At 46.5% G+C, this 18,726-nt stretch overlaps 1 protein-coding gene across 1 annotated transcript; it reads right to left on the bottom strand.

Moving 5' to 3' along the window:
• Positions 1-278: 278 nt before the first annotated feature.
• Positions 279-16,700, bottom strand: TM6SF2 (transmembrane 6 superfamily member 2). Its single transcript, XM_075611124.1, has 10 exons — positions 16,405-16,700; positions 11,266-11,369; positions 9,889-9,986; positions 8,694-8,797; positions 7,700-7,782; positions 6,756-6,880; positions 4,828-4,929; positions 4,464-4,556; positions 2,681-2,800; positions 279-1,206 (listed from the first exon to the last, which is right to left on the bottom strand). The coding sequence occupies exons 1-10, from the start codon at positions 16,494-16,496 to the stop codon at positions 1,000-1,002; spliced, it is 1,128 nt and encodes a 375-aa protein (XP_075467239.1). The 5' UTR covers positions 16,497-16,700; the 3' UTR covers positions 279-999.
• Between the last annotated feature and the right edge of the window lie 2,026 nt (positions 16,701-18,726).

The raw sequence follows: 18,726 nt of genomic DNA, 5'->3' as shown, positions 1-18,726 counted from the left end.
GGGCTCGTTAATTGAACAATGAATTCTCTTTGTAATGGTCCAAGCCACAGCAGAACAATGGTGTCTCTCCTTGACCCTCTGGCGTGATGCAGAGAGGAAGCATGGCTAGGGAGCACACGTTTACATGCTCCGTGTGAAAGGTAATTGTATAGAGAGTCGGATATAGTATATACACCTCGTGTTCCTCCCCCTGCCCGCACAGATCAGCTACAGTGTTACTGTGAGGGTGTGCTGCTTTCCGAAATATCCCACCTGTCACAGAAGAACACACAGCCAGATAAACAAAGACACCTTTTATTTAAAGTAATCACATTCGTGTGCATTTCATGGTAAGGGAACGTAGGGCGGTAGCAGAATTCGGTCCGGGATTCTGTGTATAAATAAAAGGTTGGGCAGGGCCGTGTGTGAGCATATCCGACAGAATATGAGTGCGCTTGCAAGCGAGGGTGCGAGAGAGAAAATGCATGCGAGAGACGGAGCGCGTGCGATTTGAATGAGAGAGATAATGTAAATATTAGACAGTGTGTGCGAGAGAGAGTGAGACAAGGAATGTGTGACTAATAGAATGTGAGCGTGAGAAAGCGTAAGAGAATCCGAGAGTGAGATATTGTGAGAGAGAGATTTCAAGAGAATGAGAGAGAGTTCAAGAGAATGTGAGTGAGTTCAAGAGAATGTGAGTGAGTTCAAGAGAATGTGAGTGAGTTCGTTTGCGAGGAGTGACAAAAAGGTTTGCACTGCCAGAGGACCCAAGGAATTCAGCACAAAATGCACATATACAAAGACTACACACTTCACTACCCCTTATGCCGCGGAGCCTTACAGGAAGGTTCTTGTCTGAGGTAACCCAACACTTGTTGCCTTATTACCAGGCAGGATCACTTCGAAAAGCTCCAATTGACAGGCACAGGAGCAGCCCTGCTCCAGGATAAGGGGTTAACTCTGTAGACTCGAGTCCTTTTAAGGTGCACAGGTTTTTACCATGCGCGCCCTTCTTGCCCCCTAATCCTGCTTCTTGCCATTCTCCAGGGAGTTGGGTGTCACCTGCAGGAAGTAGGCAGGACTGTGCAGGCAGCGGTAAGCCAAGAGCTGGGGTCCCAGGGTGTACAGGGTGTTGGCGATAACAAAGGCCCACCATGTATCGTGGGGAACGCGGTAAGTGTAAGGGGTCCGATGATAGAGGGAAGATCCCATGTGAGAAAATTGAGCCTGAAAAAGCAGCAGAGAGAAATGTGAGTGCTGAGTCACACACCTAATACATAATACCACACCTGCCAGCTAACTGCAGGTGAGCCGTGGGATCGTGATCCAGTCCTGGTTGTGTGTGACTTTTGGGGATCTTTTAGCAACTATGATGTACATTGAGTATGGTCTGAAGATAGACTGGATCATTATAAGGGCCAGAGCAGCCCATATAAGCCACAAAGCCCAGGCCTAAAGTTGCAGTAGTAATTAAGCATGTGTGTATTTGTGTACGTGTATCATTGTGTTAATGTATGTGTGTATTAGGGTATTTGTACAGTGGTTAAAGAGCTTCAGCTGCTGGCATTAAGGGTCAGCAGCTAGAAATGGCAAGGGGTCCCATTAATCAACCCCTTCAATGCCATTACTTTGCCGCAGGTAGCAGAGGATATATATATACACAAAAATAAGGGTATAGGTGCGCAAAAAGATCAATATAAAACAATACAAATGATGTCCCAAAGGGCTGCCACAGTGTCTTAGGCCTCGTTCAGGGTGCTGGCTTCGGAGGGAGGGCGTGCTGCCGTGCGTGCTGCCGTGAGAAACAAAGTATTCAATTTGAATACTGGTTGTCAGGGTAGCAACTGCCCTGTCTCCGAAGCCAGGAGTTGAAGCTGGCTACAGTTTCAATAAACGAAAATTTCGTTTTTTGGAGCTGCAGCAGTGTCACAGGGACCTAGGCAGCCAATGAAATCATTCTTGAGAATGATTTCATGACTGCAACCTCGATACTTAACCTGCCGTGTGTAACCCCGCCCCCTCCTCAACGCTGAAAAGTCTGCTGGGGGATAAACACAGATCGCCCAGCAAACTGCCGCACTGCCGCCCTCCCTCCAACTCCTGCAGCTGGCACCCTGAACGAGGCCTTAGGTTTCACACAAAGACCAAACTAAAATATAAGCAATAGACAGTTAGACATAGGGTGCAACAGTGTAGACAAACAGTGGGTGGTAGTCACAGTGAATACAAACTATCAAAAAAGTTCCTGATAGGATGTGTGTAAAGTCGCCACTCGGAATAATCAATGTAGCAGGTTCAAATAGACAGTGTGGGTGTTTGCCACCACACGGGCAGTCGGAAGTGATGAGCAGACGTCTCACCCTCCTCTCCGGTGCGTCTGTGTGATACACTCGACTTCAGTGTATAGAACACACTGTTTATCTTTATAAATTAAAAGGCAACAGAGCATATATACATCCTGGTCCTCTGCAAAACTTTATAACTATTATATCCAACCGGTTTAATTCCCTACAAAGAAGGGGTTTTGTGTTCCATCTTTTGGCCATACAATGCCATGCACTGGAAAGCCCAGTTCGGCAGATCCTACACTTTAGTCTTTACCATGTCCTATTGGCTGAATGACTCCTAACTCTCTATGCAGAGTCAATCTCTCTGACGGTGAAGGGATGAAAGGGGAAAGAGAGGTTAGAGGGTCTTTTACCTGTGCCACAGCCCCAGCAAATACCACGGTCCAATCCAGCATCCAGGAGCAGCCGGGGTGCAGCAGGCCGAAGATGCACAGGCAGAGAAATGGCAGCAGGTAGAACATATAAACCAACATCTGCAAGAAATGCAAGTCTATATATATATATATGTACATATCTATACACATATATGAAACACCCTTATTATCATACAGACCACCTCATAATCTCAAGAAAATGATGGCGAGGAGTAAAGTATTCAGCAGTACAACTGAATGCGGGACAAGACCATGCCAGGACGCAAGATGCAAAACCTGCGCAATGCTCCACACAGCGGGCACAATACAAATACCACACAGGAATTTGGAGTACAAAATCAGAGGAAGGTTCACCTGTTCCTCCAGCAATGTCGTGTACCTCATCACGTGCATAAAATGCCCAGGGGGCTGCTACTACATAGGTGAGACGTGACATGGGCTAAATAAGAGAATGAATCTGCATCACACACGGAACACGAGACAGTCATGTCGGCAAACATTTCTCTGACCCTGGCCATAAGATGAGAAATCTGAAGGTGGCCTTACTCAAAGATAATCTTAGAACACCGAAAGAGAGACGGTTGCATGATTACAAATATATGCAACTGTTCGGGACTCTTAGCGGCGGCCTAAACCGAGACCACAGCTTCATGAGTCACTACCCTGACACAAGAGAACTCCCTTCCCATGAGTGCTAAAGGCCATGTCTATACATACTGCGCTATATGAATGCACACACACCTGTCTCTTACACATACAAATGTACAATGTAATTCTATCCCTATATACCAATAGGGACCACATAGTATCTACACACATTAAAAGTAATGCAACACCCTCTTACATTTCTACACCTACCCACACCATTGGTATACACTCCCACTCCACACACACACCATTTGTAAAGCGCTGTATAAAGTTATATTTACACACACACACACACACACACACACACATCACTTACATTCAGGGACCATTTAACACCTTAAGTCATAAATCGCATACTACACAGGGGGAGAGATAGGCTTCAGTCACAGATACATTCCAGGATGTACTGTTTCTAACGAAAAAAAACTTTCTTGCTTTATCCATTGTAATACTCGCACAAAAAAAGCATTTAGTTAGCCACAGAACGGTATCGTCTATTCATTTTTGAATATATCTAGGAGGTTCATAATGATGCAAAGCTAGCATAACCAGCCTCACACTGATGAGACCCAAAAGGTCAAAACAGCTGTCTGTGAGCAGGTTCACTGGCTGTGCACTTCTTTAACCCAGGCTGTGCTGGGAAACAAATGGTGTAATATAGAAGGAATATGCTTATAGGTTCATGTTAAAATGGACATGAAAGGCGACACACTGTGTGCATGTTTTTACCCAGAATCCCTAGCTGCAGTGGAAGCATTGTATGCCATGAGATAATGGGGAAAGGCAGGGTTGCAGACCTGTCTGAGACATGTGAATGTGCTCACTAGTGGTATACACACACACACACACAACCAGTTATTGACAGTTTTTCTTCCCATAACCTTCTTTTGGTCACCCAAAATAAGAATGTTAATATTTATCTTACACCAGAGACGGGAGAACCTGCTGTGAATGGGAGAACTCTTGCTTTAATATTAACCTCTACACTGCCAGAGGAGCCTGCAATGCATTGCACAGGAGTTGTATTTCAGGTGTATATAGAGGATATTAAACCCATGTTTTCATCTTACAGAAAGGACTACAGTATCTCACTACACACATTTTCTATACACACCTGGACTTTGGGATAAGCCACAGGGTCCCTCAGGTAAGGCTCATACTGGTATATGTAGTTAAAGCAGGAATCAGAAGGACAGTCCAAGACCAGCTGTAGAGACAAGGAAGAGATGGGCAGGGCAGTGTGTTAATGGAAGGGGACGCTGGCAATGCTGTTCCCATGCTGTACTTAGATTAAGTTATTAGCAGGGCAGTGAATGAGCTTGAGGAGAGACTGGCACAGCCTGTACTGCACATATTCGGTGCATGAATGGAGCGATGAGCAGGGCAGCAAGCATAAGAAAGAGGGAGGCTGGCATTGTTGCTGCCCACACTGTTCATATGGTGGGATTGTGTGGGCATCGTTTGCTGTGGGCACTTACCAGGCCTCTGAAGAGTGTGAATGTGATGGCACCAGCGAGATACAAAATCAGAGCCACATCCAGGGGACGTTGGAAGATCCCCTTCATATGGGCGTCCTCCACCTGCAAAAGTGACCACATAAACAGTGATAGCAGGATAAGGTGCCTGCTGAGTATTAGGGCACTGAAATGCTTGAATAACGTCCCCGTATTACAATGCTACAGCTGGTCACTATCCTCTATCCATGTCCACTATCCTCTCACATTTTATTCGTTTCCATGTCACTGCCCCCTGAATGTCTCCCCTCTGCTTGTTCTCACAGTGACTGTCCCCTTGCCATGTTCCCTCTGCTTATTCTCACAGCGACTGTCTCCTTGTCCTGTCCCATGTTCCCTCTGCTTGTTATCACAGTGACTGTCCCCTTGCCCTGTCCCATGTTCCCTCTGCTTGTTCTCACAGTGACTGTCCCCTTGTCCTGTCCCATGTTCCCTCTGCTTGTTCTCACAGTGACGGTCCCCTTGCCCTGTCCCATGTTCCCTCTGCTTGTTCTCACAGTGACTGTCCCCTTGTCCTGTCCCATGTTCCCTCTGCTTGTTATCACAGCGACTGTCTCCTTGCCCTGTCCCATGTTCCCTCTGCTTGTTCTCACAGTGACTGTCCCCTTGTCCTGTCCCATGTTCCCTCTGCTTGTTCTCACAGTGACGGTCCCCTTGTCCTGTCCCATGTTCCCTCTGCTTGTTATCACAGTGACTGTCCCCTTGTCCTGTCCCATGTTCCCTCTGCTTGTTCTCATAGTGATGGTCCCCTTGTCCTGTCCCATGTTCCCTCTGCTTGTTATCACAGCGACTGTCTCCTTGCCCTGTCCCATGTTCCCTCTGCTTGTTATCACAGTGACTGTCCCCTTGTCCTGTCCCATGTTCCCTCTGCTTGTTCTCACAGTGACTGTCCCCTTGCTCTGTCCCATGTTCCCTCTGCTTGTTATCACAGTGACTGTCCCCTTGCCCTGTCCCCTGTGTTCCCTCTGCTTGATCTCACAGTGTCTGTCCTCTTGCCCTGTCCCATGTTCCCTCTGCTTGTTATCACAGTGACTGTCCCCTTGCCCTGTCCCATGTCCCCTCTGCTTGTTCTCACAGTGACAGTCCCCATGCCATGTCCCATGTCCCCTCTGCTTGATCTCACAGCGACTGTCCCCTTGCCCTGTCCCATGTCCCCTCTGCTTGATCTCACAGTGACTGTCCCCATTGCCCTGTCCCATGTGCCCTCTGCTTGTTCTCACAGTGTCTGTCCTCTTGCCCTGTCCCATGTCCCCTCTGCTTGTTCTTACAGTGACTGTCCCCTTGTCCTGTCCCATGTTCCCTCTGCTTGTTCTCACAGTGACTGTCCCCTGTCCCATATCCCCTCTGCTTGTTCTTACAGTGACTGTCCCCTTGCCCTGTCCCATGTTCCCTCTGCTTGTTCTCACAGTGACTGTCCCCTTGCCCTGTCCCATGTCCCCTCTTCTTGTTCTCACAGTGACTGTCCCCTTGCCCTGTCCCATGTTCCCTCTGCTTGTTCTCACAGTGACTGTCCCCTTGCCCTGTCCCCTGTGTTCCCTCTGCTTGTTCTTACAGTGACTGTCCCCTTGCCCTGTCCCATGTTCCCTCTGCTTGTTATCACAGTGACTGTCCCCTTGCCCTGTCCCATGTTCCCTCTGCTTTTTCTCACAGTGATTGTCCCCTTGCCCTGTCCCATGTCCCCTCTGCTTGTTCTCACAGTGACTGGCCCCTTGCCCTGTCCCCTGTGTTCCCTCTGCTTGTTCTTACAGTGACTGTACCCTTGCCCTGTCCCATGTTCCCTCTGCTTGGTATCACAGTGACAGTCCCCTTGCCCTGTCCCATGTGCCGCCCTCTGCTTGTTCTCACAGTGACTGTCCCCTTTCCCTGCCACTACATCAGTCCCCTTAACCTACCTGTTCCGCTGGGATTTTGGGAACTGTGCGATGCTCACGGAAAATCCTCACCCCAGCCCAGATGGGGAGCAGCAGGTAGGGAATATTAAGGAAGAAGGCGGGACGGATTTCTGTGCCGTACTTGCCTGAAAATGAACATTTAACTCATTATCTGGTCCCAGACTCTGGAAGAATACAATCTCCTATCCCTCAAAGATATTTATTTCTAAGATTTATTCAGATTTGACATTTTAGTATTTTACTGTGAAATGACAGAAAAGGCTCAGGGGATTTTATGCCCCTGCAGCCTGTGGTCATATCTCCCTGCTTTGGGAGGGGCAGACTCAGTGAGTCAAAAGTCCCATATGTGTTCTTGTCCCTGTGTCACCCCATTCATTGGGACATATATGTCCCTTTTGTCTGCAGTGGAAGTGACAAATTGGATGTCATTGGTCCCTCCTGTTTCTCTGTCACTGTCACCCTTCCTTGGGAAGCTGTACACCAGGTCCCCTGTGTCTCTATCCATCAAATTATAAGGGTACACAGTGACACAGACCACATGGAGTATACAGCCCCCCCTTCTAGTCACACTTGATTGTGTCACCTTGCAGTAAGAAGACGCAAACTCAATGAGCCATAGCTCCTTTCTTCCTGTGCCTCTGTGTCACCTAGCAGTAAGAAGGGACACACTCAATGGTCCATAGCGCCTCACTGTCACCTTGCAGTGGGAAGGATAATTTACATAGACCACTTGTACTTTTTGTCCCCTATGTGTCACCATGTCACCTTACAAAAGAAGAGACAGGTACACAAGTCCTTTCTGTCTGTGTCACTGTTACACTGCGGTTAGACTCACTGAGCCATAGGTGTCCGGTACATATTGAAAGAACATAATTAACCCCTTCTTGCTCTTGTTAACACTGCTGGATACCCATTTGGCAGCTCACATAACAGCGGGTTCTTACCAATCATATTCCCAGGGAGAAACACCAGCAAGCTCATTATGAGGGATCCCAGCCAGAAGAGACCCAATGTCTTATAATTCTTTCTAGGGAGAAGCAGAGGGAGTGTTACCCCAAACCTTCTGCAGAGCCAAGCCTATTACAACCCTACTGCATCCTATTTAACCCTTTTTGCAACCAGTGAGCAGCGGCCGAGATCACTGTGCAGGATTAACACTGCAGGCAGAGCAATGCTCTGCAAATCTTATCTGCTTTGAGTTCCAGGGGCCGAGCTGTGGTAGGCTGGATGTGTATAGAGATACTCTGTATCAGGGGCAGCCAACTCCAGTCCTCAAGGGCCATCAACAGGTCAGGTTTTAAGGATATCCCGGCTTCAGCACAGGTGGCTCAGTTGTCGACTGAGCCACTGATGGAGTAGGGATATCCTTAAAACCTGACCTGTTGGTGGCCCTTGAGGACTGGAGTTGACCACCCCTGCTCTGTATCAGTATGGAATGCAGCATGTTCATTTTCAAGAGGACAATTAATGCATCTGCTGCCAGAGGGGTCCAAACTATTCCCACCAGACCAACAAGTAGTTGATATGTTACAAGCTTTGGAACCTCTCAGGGTCAGGGTTACCCGATGAAGGACACAGAGAGGCTCCAAAGCTTGTAACATATCAACGGCTTGTTGGTCCAATAAAAAGGTATCATACGCCCTACTCCCCCTCCTTCCTTTGTTACCACATGGAAGAAAGGACGAGCACGGTCACCCACCCCATCCTGAACCGAATAGATTGGCATTGTAATTGAAAAGTGCTCATTTTTTTATCCTTGGGCCTCCGAGGCTCGGAAAATCAGGGAGAGGCGACGCGTCTGGCGCTTACGTGAACGCTACTTTACAACAACAAAAAACACTGGATTTGTGTCATTTACGCTGTAACAAAATCGAGGTCCCTCAGATAAAAAAGGTGAATGAAGTAATATACGCTGGGCCTGGTCCCCGCTTCTCTTACCTACGAGCGATAGCTGCCAGCATAGCGAGGTAGAGAAAGTAATGTACAGTCCCATCCCATAGGCAGATCATTAGCCCATATGCAGTGCGGAGGTACGGCTCCCCCTACAGGAACAACACAAGAGCTGCGATTGATTCTTGATTATTAGGCCCAGATGCACAAAACGGTGCTATGCTGTAGCATGCTTTTACTCCCATTCATACGTCCGGGAGCTGAGGTGTGCCAACGTTTAGCACCCTTTCGTGGATCTGGGCCAAAGTGTACTAACGGCAGTGGCATGTTTAAGGGGTCGCATCGGATTATCACAAATCTCACACCCTTAAGTATGTATTAATCATTCTTTATAGTTATTATGTTAACACGGAGAGCTGAGACCTGAGAGGGGGTTTGATTGCCTCTGGCTGCTCCATTTTGTCTGATATCACTGTTTGTTTAACAAGAGTTTGCACAGGCAAAAGACCCTTCCCTTAACTTCATTGGCTCTCTGATAAGGACAGAGTGAGATAAGTGTAAAGAAAAACTCTTGTGGACAAACATCCCTCCTTCGCCCATTCACAGACACCCGAAGAAAAATAAACCATGCTTACATTTTCAAAGAAACAAAAATCAGCCAAATATTGGCTTTTAGCGCGGTTACATTTGTTTAGGGCAGCCAATTCCATTCTTAAATTATTTACAGACCAATTTTTTTTTTTAATCAACTACCAAAGATTGCATTTTTAAAAGAAGGAGTTCCACCGGAGGGAACTAAATGGAGTAATATGTTTTCAGACGGGCATAACCGTTTTTAAATCGTTGGACTGCCATTTTATAGGTATAGAGCAATTGTAAGAGAATCTTAATTTAAAAAAAAGCTTTTAAATCAATTCTTTCTTTTAAAAAAAGCAAATGACTGCAGGATTTCACTGCGCGGGGGAGGGGGGGGGTGATCGCGATGACGCAGACGGTGTGAGGTGTTCACTTTTCAAAGCTATTAAACGCATCTTTAATTACGGAACATCCGGCACAGAAGGCGTTAGATTACTAAGTGCCTTCACTTGATTGCACCTTCAATATATGTCGCTAAGTGGGTACTATGTTTGGAACCCTTTTGATGCTGAATGGGGTTAAGGAAAGCACGCTAGGGATGAAGGGCTGGCCCAGGGGGTAGGTGGGGCATGGATGTTATTACTGGAGGGTATGGTCCATCACTTACCTCTTTCATGTAGAACTCCATAAACCCGCTGATATATCCATCCTCCTCCAGCCAGATTATCAGGTCAATGACACTCGTGAAGGAGAAGATTACGAACACTGAGGGGTTAGACACAAGAAAGATGCAGAGGTGGGAGGCAGACCTGGGCAAGGTCGCCCAGGAATGGGACTGGGAGGTGGCGTTGGACAAACACTGTATGGGCTGGTTCTGGATCCCCTTTCAATGAAGGGAGCGTTTCCTAACCTGGGGAGGGGGGGTCCCAGAAGAGGTGGGGGGCTCAGAGAGACATGGAGAACAGAAACACTGGGAGATACAGGCAGGAGGGCATACACAGTAGCCAGACTTAATGTTGGCGTTGCTGGAGGGACCCGCAGCATCGACCGTCAGACAGGAATATCTATGTGGGGATCCCATCTGGAAGGACAGACCCCCCTCCCACCCTCGGCTGACAGCCTCGTCTTTTACTGCCATTGTGTTTTGCATTGCACTCCACGGGACTTAATCAATAAAGAGTGATACCGCCGTGGTGCTACCAACACGGAAAGCCCTATTCAAGTCAACAGGACGCTCCGCGAGGTAGCTGTCACACTTTATTAAATAAGTCCCATAGAAACAGAGAGGGGGCGAAACAACGATAGAATGAACGGCAGTGTTCCTGCATCAAGAACTCCATTATACCGCCCACCATGTGTAATACTTATTCTGTTACATGTTTTTTTGGGGGGAGGAACCCAAACCGTGGTCATGTTTCTTTGCGCACCAAATACAGAAGGCAGGGGGAGGGGGTGTCAAGGCGGAATCGATGGTTTGGTGGGGGGGGGGGGGGGGGTGGGGGGGGGGGAGAGGGCACGATTTAAAATAGGAGAGAAGAAGAGTTCTAAAATATTAGGTCTCTGGTGTTTAAATCCGGTCAGTATCGGTGAAATTCTCTGCTTTCTGCTGAATAAATTGTCCTGTGTATAGGGGTTTAAAAAGGGTAATAGTATATATATATATATATCATCATCATCAGCCCTTATCAACCCAATGATATGTATATAAATATATTTTTTTTTATGTAAGTAAGTTAGTGGATCAGTTATCCAAGTCTCGGCTGCAAAACTATGTATAAAAAAAAAATGTGTTTAAAAAAAACAGCACCAGAATCAATGAAGAATATCCCATTTATTGGAATTGGAAGGTTTTTTCCGCCCCAGTAAATCAGGTGCCGTTTTTTGGACCAGTTTGGCAGCCGTGACATGATGATAAATAGCCCCTGTCCTGCAATACGCCGCAAGCCTCTCTGTAACAAAAGGGGTTCATGTGGCAGCTGCTGATTACCTAACCTCCAGTCTTCTAGTTACACGGTCTCGGGCATAGTGACAGGACGCCGCTTACCGTAGAACAGAGGATCATGGGGAGGATTTCCTTGGACAAGGAAAAACAACACAGCCAGCAAACCGAGCAGCACTAAGGCACCGATACCCGCTACAGAGACAGGACTGAGAGGAGAGGGGACAAGGTCAGGCACTTTATTATACAGCATGAACAGTGCAGGTTCTATAAAGGAAGTGCAAACCCTACTGCATTAATAATGGTTATGGTGAGGAAACTGTCCAAATAGGTGTGTGTATATGTGCGTGTGTGTGTATGTATATATATATATATATATATATATATATATATATATATATATATATATATATAAATATATATATTGCAGACAAATGACTTCAGTACAACTAGTGATTAAGGTTTAAAAAAAAAGTGTCTAAACACTGTCTAAATGGAATGGGAATAGGATAAGGGCAGACTAACCAACACACGGTGCAATTCAAGTATCAAATCTGACAGTGAAATCCCATACTGTATGTGTAACAAATAACACTCTTGTAGTTCGTGGGGGGTGAGCAGGTAAATCACACTATGAATCACCAAGACTTGTATAGAAGATGATTGTGTAAATTACATTTAGAGACAGAACATAGCCGCCTTGTGTCCTGCGCTTCGTCCTCGCCCTCCTGTCGGTGCCAGGATCCAACTGTCACCCGACTGGAGGAGGGAGCATGAGGCCCTCAGACCGGCAGAGAGGTAGGTCTGTGGGGGCTGGGGGTGGTGGTTTGTGTATGTGTTCGCTCTGACCTTCCCTGCAGTGTCACGCAGGCAACATGACAACACATGACGCCTTGCACAGCGATGTCACGAGGCCGCGACCCTGCAGGAGGAGGTTTGTTGATCTAGGTAAGCCCCCGCCCCCTTTTGTTTTACAGGGGGGCCCTGCTGCCAGCGTGCCCCCATGGGCACTGCAAAGCCTAAGGCCGCCCTTGCACTCAGGTCATTTGTCTCTCCCCTATGAGGATCCAGTGTGGGGCCCCAGACCGTGAGCTGCACCAGTAAATAAGATTATCTTTACTGTGATCAACTATTTGCACTGTATTGTATTTAGTATATCTGATTTGTGCGCTTCAATTCACACAAACACACACACACAATTAAAGCAGGGAGTCTCTGGAGCTGAACCCCGTTAATTTCAGCTCTGGGGACCCCCTGCTTTCGGAGATTCTTACCTCCATAGTAAGTGCCAGTAGCCGCTATGCTAGCAGGGATCACGTAATGGCCGCTTTTCAAAGCTCCCGCGCACTGTGGGCCAATAGGAAGCCGTGATGTCATTGGTGCAGCTTCCTATTGGCCCATGTGATGCTGAGCTTTAAAAGCAGAGGGATTCCGGCGCCCCCTTCGGAGGTAAGTATCTCTAGAAGCAGGGGGTCACAGGAGCTGAAATAAACGTGGTTCAGCTCCGGAGACCCCCTGCTTCAATCCTCATAATAATAATAATAATAATAAAATAAATACATTAAAAAAACAACACATTTTGCAAAACAAATCACTGGCATGGATTGGTGTTTTAAAATGGATGAGAAATAAAGAGTGACACACTGTGCTCATTTGCATGTCATTACCCAGAATCCCTGGCTGCAGGGGAAGCACTATTTGGTTAGCGATAATGAGGAAAGACAGGGTTGCAGGCCTATCTGAGACATACAAATGCACCACGAGTGGTATTTTTTATTAATAAACAGCCGGCACTCCAATGAAGCACAATAGGGTAGGTGCATGTCCCATAATAAGTAGATAAACATACGACACCGTTCGCACGGGAATCGGCAGACAGCACTCAGGTTACGATTTGTAGAATATATATTGTAGAAAAGACACAAATCACCAATGTTTCGGACCCACAAACGGGACCTTCCTCAGGGTCCTACCCTGAGGAAGGTCCCGTTTGTGGGTCCGAAACGTTGGTGATTTGTGTCTTTTCTACAATATATATTCTACAAATCGTAACCTGAGTGCTGTCTGCCGATTCCCGTGCGAACGGTATCGTATATGTGTATATATATATATATATATATATATATATATATATATAATTATAATTATTATTTTTATTACATACATACATACATACATATATATATTCCATGTGATTTATGTGTAAAGAATGCCAAGAAACATAATAATCGTCCCAACAGCAGAGGACAAATAAGCACCAGGGTGCAGATTCCACTGTGACGCCCAGCTGCGATAAACCAGCTGAAAGTCCAAAAAAGTACAGAGAGAAGCTGGGACTGGAAACGGGTTCTCGCAATCCGGAGGCAGCGCACCAACCGCCAGAGCAGGGATCTCCAAACTCAGTCCTCAAGGGCCGCCAACAGGGCCGGCTTTTATGGATATCCCTGCTTCAGCACAGGTGGCTCAATCGGTGGCTCAGTCTTTGACTGGGCCACCTGTGCCGAAACAGGGATATCCATAAACGCCGGCCTGTTGGCGGCCCCTGAGGACTGAGTTTTGGAGACCCCTGCGCTAGAGCCCCGTGAACTTCTGCTGCCAACTTTAATATCTCTTTCTTTACCAAAGTCACCCAACGAATCCCTTAGCTGCCCCCATCCACGGCTGCGAGGTCGTCTCCCTGCGGTTTATTGCATGTCGTATAATAAATGGGGGGTGAATTAATTCCCATCATAAAACCCTATTGATCGCTACATCCTCTTGTAGCAGCCAATAATCTCATCTTCAGGAGGTCAGCTCTCAAAACGAGTTTAGGGGTTTTTATGACTATAATTGTGCTGGGATTATTTAATACCCGTTCTGTGCCAGAATGCAGCGCATAGCATGGCAGCTTGCTTCATGCCCCCTCCCCCCCCCCCCCCCGGCACTGAAAGGGTGTATGTATACCAGAGATCAGTGCATAGCAGCTCGCTCCATGCCCCCCTGGCACTGAAAGGGTGTATGTATACCAGAGATCAGTGCATAGCAGCTCGCTCCATGCCCCCCTGGCACTGAAAGGGTGTATGTATACCAGAGATCAGTGCATAGCAGCTCGCTCCATGCCCCCCTGGCACTGAAAGGGTGTGTTTGTTTTTTTCTCCTCTGTGTCTATTTGTTCTGCTGCTTTGCTGACACTTAGACTGTATGCCCCCTGGATCAACCACATCGACCAGTACTTGTCTCTGGACACAGGCATGCATACACACACTCAAATACCCTTCCACCGTACCTATTTAGCAGGTACACTACATGGAATACCAGCTGTACCTATTAAACAGAAGTAAGCTGCATACTGTACGTTATGGGACTCCCAAACGTGGTACCTGTTTTGTACTCACAAAGTGTGTATGTGTGTGTGTGTGTGTTATACACACACAAAGTTTAAAATACAGTTATATAAACATATTGACTCCTACAACTAAAGTACTACACTTAGGGATAGATATATCTATATAGAAGAATTTGGGAATGGACGAGTTGCAATCATTCTTATAAACCCCTTTTAAATTCCCCTGCAGAAAGTAGATGAGGAAAGTATTTATCATGCAAGTTAAATTTAACCTCGGCATAAAGTAAATGCATATTTGGCGGCCATGAAACAGTGCAGAAGTTGAATTAACATTACAAAATATTTCCAATAAAAGCTAAAATCGTGCCTCCCTGCCCTGCACACTGACTTATTATTAGCATATAGTTTAGTTATAGCATCTCTCTGCTGGGAAGGAGTGCACCTTCTTAACTGGAAACTTCAGCATTTAAGGAATTCGGGTAGAATATTAGACCACGATATTATACCAATGAGTGTATAGAGATACATGTACAAGGGGAACCAAGTGTATTAATCGTCAGGCAGGTTTACAGTGTCATCTCATAACAGCTTCTTTTTTTTTTGCTCTCCCAAAATGAAAAACTTTAAAAGGGACCATTTCCTTTCAAAATAAATGTCCCCCTATGTTGGAAGCAGGGGGTCTCTGGAGCTGAACCGCGTTCATTTCAGCTCTTGGGACCCCCTGCTTCCCAAGACACTTAACTCCTTAGGTGTTGCCGGTATCTCCTGCACGTTTAAAGGACCACAGCAGGAGGGCCAATAGGAAGCAGCGACGGATGTGGCTCTGGTGCAAAGATTGATGAGGCGCAAAATTGCAGAGCGCGGCGGTGATGGACAGTTCACCGCCGCGCGTTTCTTGCCAAGGTGCTTATTCATCACCGGACATAACTGGGGGTGATTAGAAATGTTTGGCCTGCAACTCACTATTATTGGAGGCTGCTATTTCGTGTGTGTATATAAATATATATACACACACACACACACACACACACACACACACACACACACAACAGAGCAGCGAGCCCACCTATAGAAGGCTTCATATAAATAAAGATGTATCTCACGAAAACCCACGGATCAGAGTAAAAATAGAAGCAGCACATCGCAGGTATGTATCACATGTACACAAAAAATGTAATGTAAATGTATGTAATGTACACAAAAAATGTAATGTAAATGTATGTAATGTACACAAAAAATGTAATGTAAATGTATGTAATGTACACAAAAAATGTAATGTATATGTATGTAAAGTACACAAAAAACAATGTTTCGGTCCTTATTGCGAGACCTTCATCAGGGTGGTGATGATTTTTTTTCACTTTGATCCATGGGTCTGGGTAAGATTATATACACATATACATACAAGACTCCTCGCCAGCAGCGAAAGGGTTAAAAACCAAGATTACCTGTTTATCATGTATAATGTAGATTTCAATTGGATAACCCCTTAACACCTGGGTCACACCCTATAACACCCATCCTTTGCTCTATAGACTTTAATCGTATCACCCAATTAAAAGTTATTCTCACACTGCTAGCGTCCCATATACAAGACACACTCTTTACAAGTTACTTATAGGCAAATCTATAGGTTGCAAGTTGTATGAAGCCGTAAGAATGGGACTCAAGAAGTAGTCTAGTGCAAGAACACTGTCCCTTAAGTGGGTGAACACGGTTCATAACCCCTGTGCCAGCTCTCTGTGTGATTTGGGGTATGTCCCTTTATCTCCCTGTACTTCAGGCATCAAAATTAGATTGTAAGCTCTTCGGAGCAGGGACTCGCACACACCTGCGAAATTCTATGTACAGCGCCGCATACACGGCCAGTGCCATATAAGTATTATTTCAAGACAATAAGGCACCTCAGCCATACTCACTCAGACACAGCAGACAGAGAATTCACAACATAGGATATGGGAATAGCAGAGAGAGAGAGCAGGAACGCCCCAGCGGGCTCCGGGAGATTCATGGTTAATCCTATTTATGCCCAGGGTTGTTTCCCAAGGAGCAGCCAAACAGGACTTCTGTGAAAGCTTCCGGCAAGCCACCGTGCAGTGTGTTCCCCGGGACAGGAAACGCCTGTTCCCTGCACTCAGGGTAGGAGGCAGGTATGTTCAGTGCAGGCTGGGAGCATGCTTGCTGAGTAACTCCAAGCTGAACACGCAGCTCCCTTCTCTCTGTCTCTCCAGACAAAGGTCACACTCACCCAGTGTGGTTACCACATAGCTGTACTGCTGATAACAGACAGGGCTCCCATAACCTGTTCAGTGCCAGCTGGGGCCTGCAACACATTGCAATGGGGTACTATGCATGCCCTCCTGCTACTGAAGGGGTTAAAAAAGGTGCAAACCAACATTCAGTTCAGATAAAAATATATATATACACACACACAAAGCCTGCACACATGGAGTTAAATGCCTCAGCAAAGGAGTTAGTGGTACTCAGTAAGGCTTCGTCCCCGCTAGCGCTGAGCGGGCGGCGCTTGGCGAGGTGACTTGCATATATATATATCATGCAAGTCGCCGCTCACGCGATGCGCGGGCACACACACTTAGCGCTTAGGTAAATAAACATTTGAAACTTTCCCGCTCGCTCAACTATTCGGCAATGCCGCTGCCCCCTCCCCACACGCGCAAGCAGATGCAGGACACCCGGCGCGCATGCTTTGAGCGTCAGCGGGGACTCAGCCTAATAAGCAATTGATTACTTTTTGTGATCTTCACTGACTGACACACACACACACTTGTATATGCAACATGAAATATGGTACAGGTGCTCCTTATATGTGAAATGTAGTTTGTTTTCCCACTTGAGAAAAGTTCCAAAGGGAACCGAAACGTCGGGAAATAAACTTAATTTCACACATAAGGAGTTCCTGTACCATTTGTTAGGAGCCAGACAAAGGATCGTGTAGGTCCGAAACTTCACCTGTTTTTTTTTGTATTTTCTGCTACTGATGGAATCAATTTGAACTTTTCCGGATACCCTGATGAATGCAGTGGATGCTTTTCCTCTGTATATGTGACTTTGTGCTTGAGAGGTGATCCTGGCCCGTCTGTGTGCACTCTATGAAGCGAAGTACCTCCACATATTAATCTTATTTAGTGCCCTAGACACCCCTTTTTTTGGTAGGGGGCGGGGGGAGAAAGAGGGGTGTATACACACATCTATACACACACACTTTTTTTTATGGCCTTCATTGCAATTTCAACATAGCTAACCCTAAACCAGATTTATCCTATTGCTCATCCATAAATGTTACTCCAACATAGGAAAATACTGGCGGATGATCGTCAAGTATATGAACAGGACGAAGAAGAAAAGCAGCAGGCAAATTGCACCCCCCCCCCCCCAAATAAGCAGCTAAGTGAGGCTGTGACTAACCCCTGTGCCGCTGGATGGGAAAGGGACATTGCTCTGCATGCTTATTTCGAGATGTGAGCGGTGTGTGGGGTTTATTGATCTTACTGTATGTCTGGACTCTAACTCCTTCCTTATCACAATATCCTGCAAACAAAAGCAGATACAGGACTTTTGACCTGACAGTCTCTCACTTGAGGGATTCAGTATCTCCTTGGTTGATTCAGCAGGTCTGCTGGGGAGTAGGCTAACCCCTGACCTTACACTAGTATCTTTAATAGGGAGCTCTGCTTTGATTAACCGCTTCACACCTGGGACGCACAAGGCTCTGTGAGTATTCATGCACCTAATGAATCTAGCTTCTTGTTCAGGGGTGGCCAACTCCACTCCTCAAGGGCTACCAACAAGTCAGGTTTTCAGGATATCTCTGCTTCAGCACAGGTGGCTCAGTCAGTATGACTGAACCACTGATTGATTGAGCCACAGGGTGTTGAAGGGGGAATATCCTGAAAACCTGACCTGTTTGTAGCCCTTAAGGATTAGCGTTTGCCACCCCATCTCTGGTTTTATGCATCCAAAAGTTCCAAACACATAACCCCTTAAATTAGAACAGCAGGAGGCGCATGCGCGATGGGTACGGTGATGGCGGTGTAAGTTAACAGCTCCGCAGATAAAGCTAATTACAGACGTTTAAAACCAAACGTAGCAGATTAAAGTATACGTCCCTAAGCACCAGTTACCCCGCGGATCGTATTTCGGCCACCGGAGGAGACATGGCTGCGACGCGGCAGAAAAATAGGCGCAAGACAGATGTGCGCTCCTACTTCACGGGCTCTAAC

The sequence above is a fragment of the Ascaphus truei genome, chromosome 8 (assembly GCF_040206685.1).
Source record: "Ascaphus truei isolate aAscTru1 chromosome 8, aAscTru1.hap1, whole genome shotgun sequence".
Taxonomy (NCBI): domain Eukaryota; kingdom Metazoa; phylum Chordata; class Amphibia; order Anura; family Ascaphidae; genus Ascaphus; species Ascaphus truei.
The sequence above is the reverse complement of the archived record's forward strand: the minus strand, read 5'-3'. Positions and strand labels throughout refer to the sequence as shown.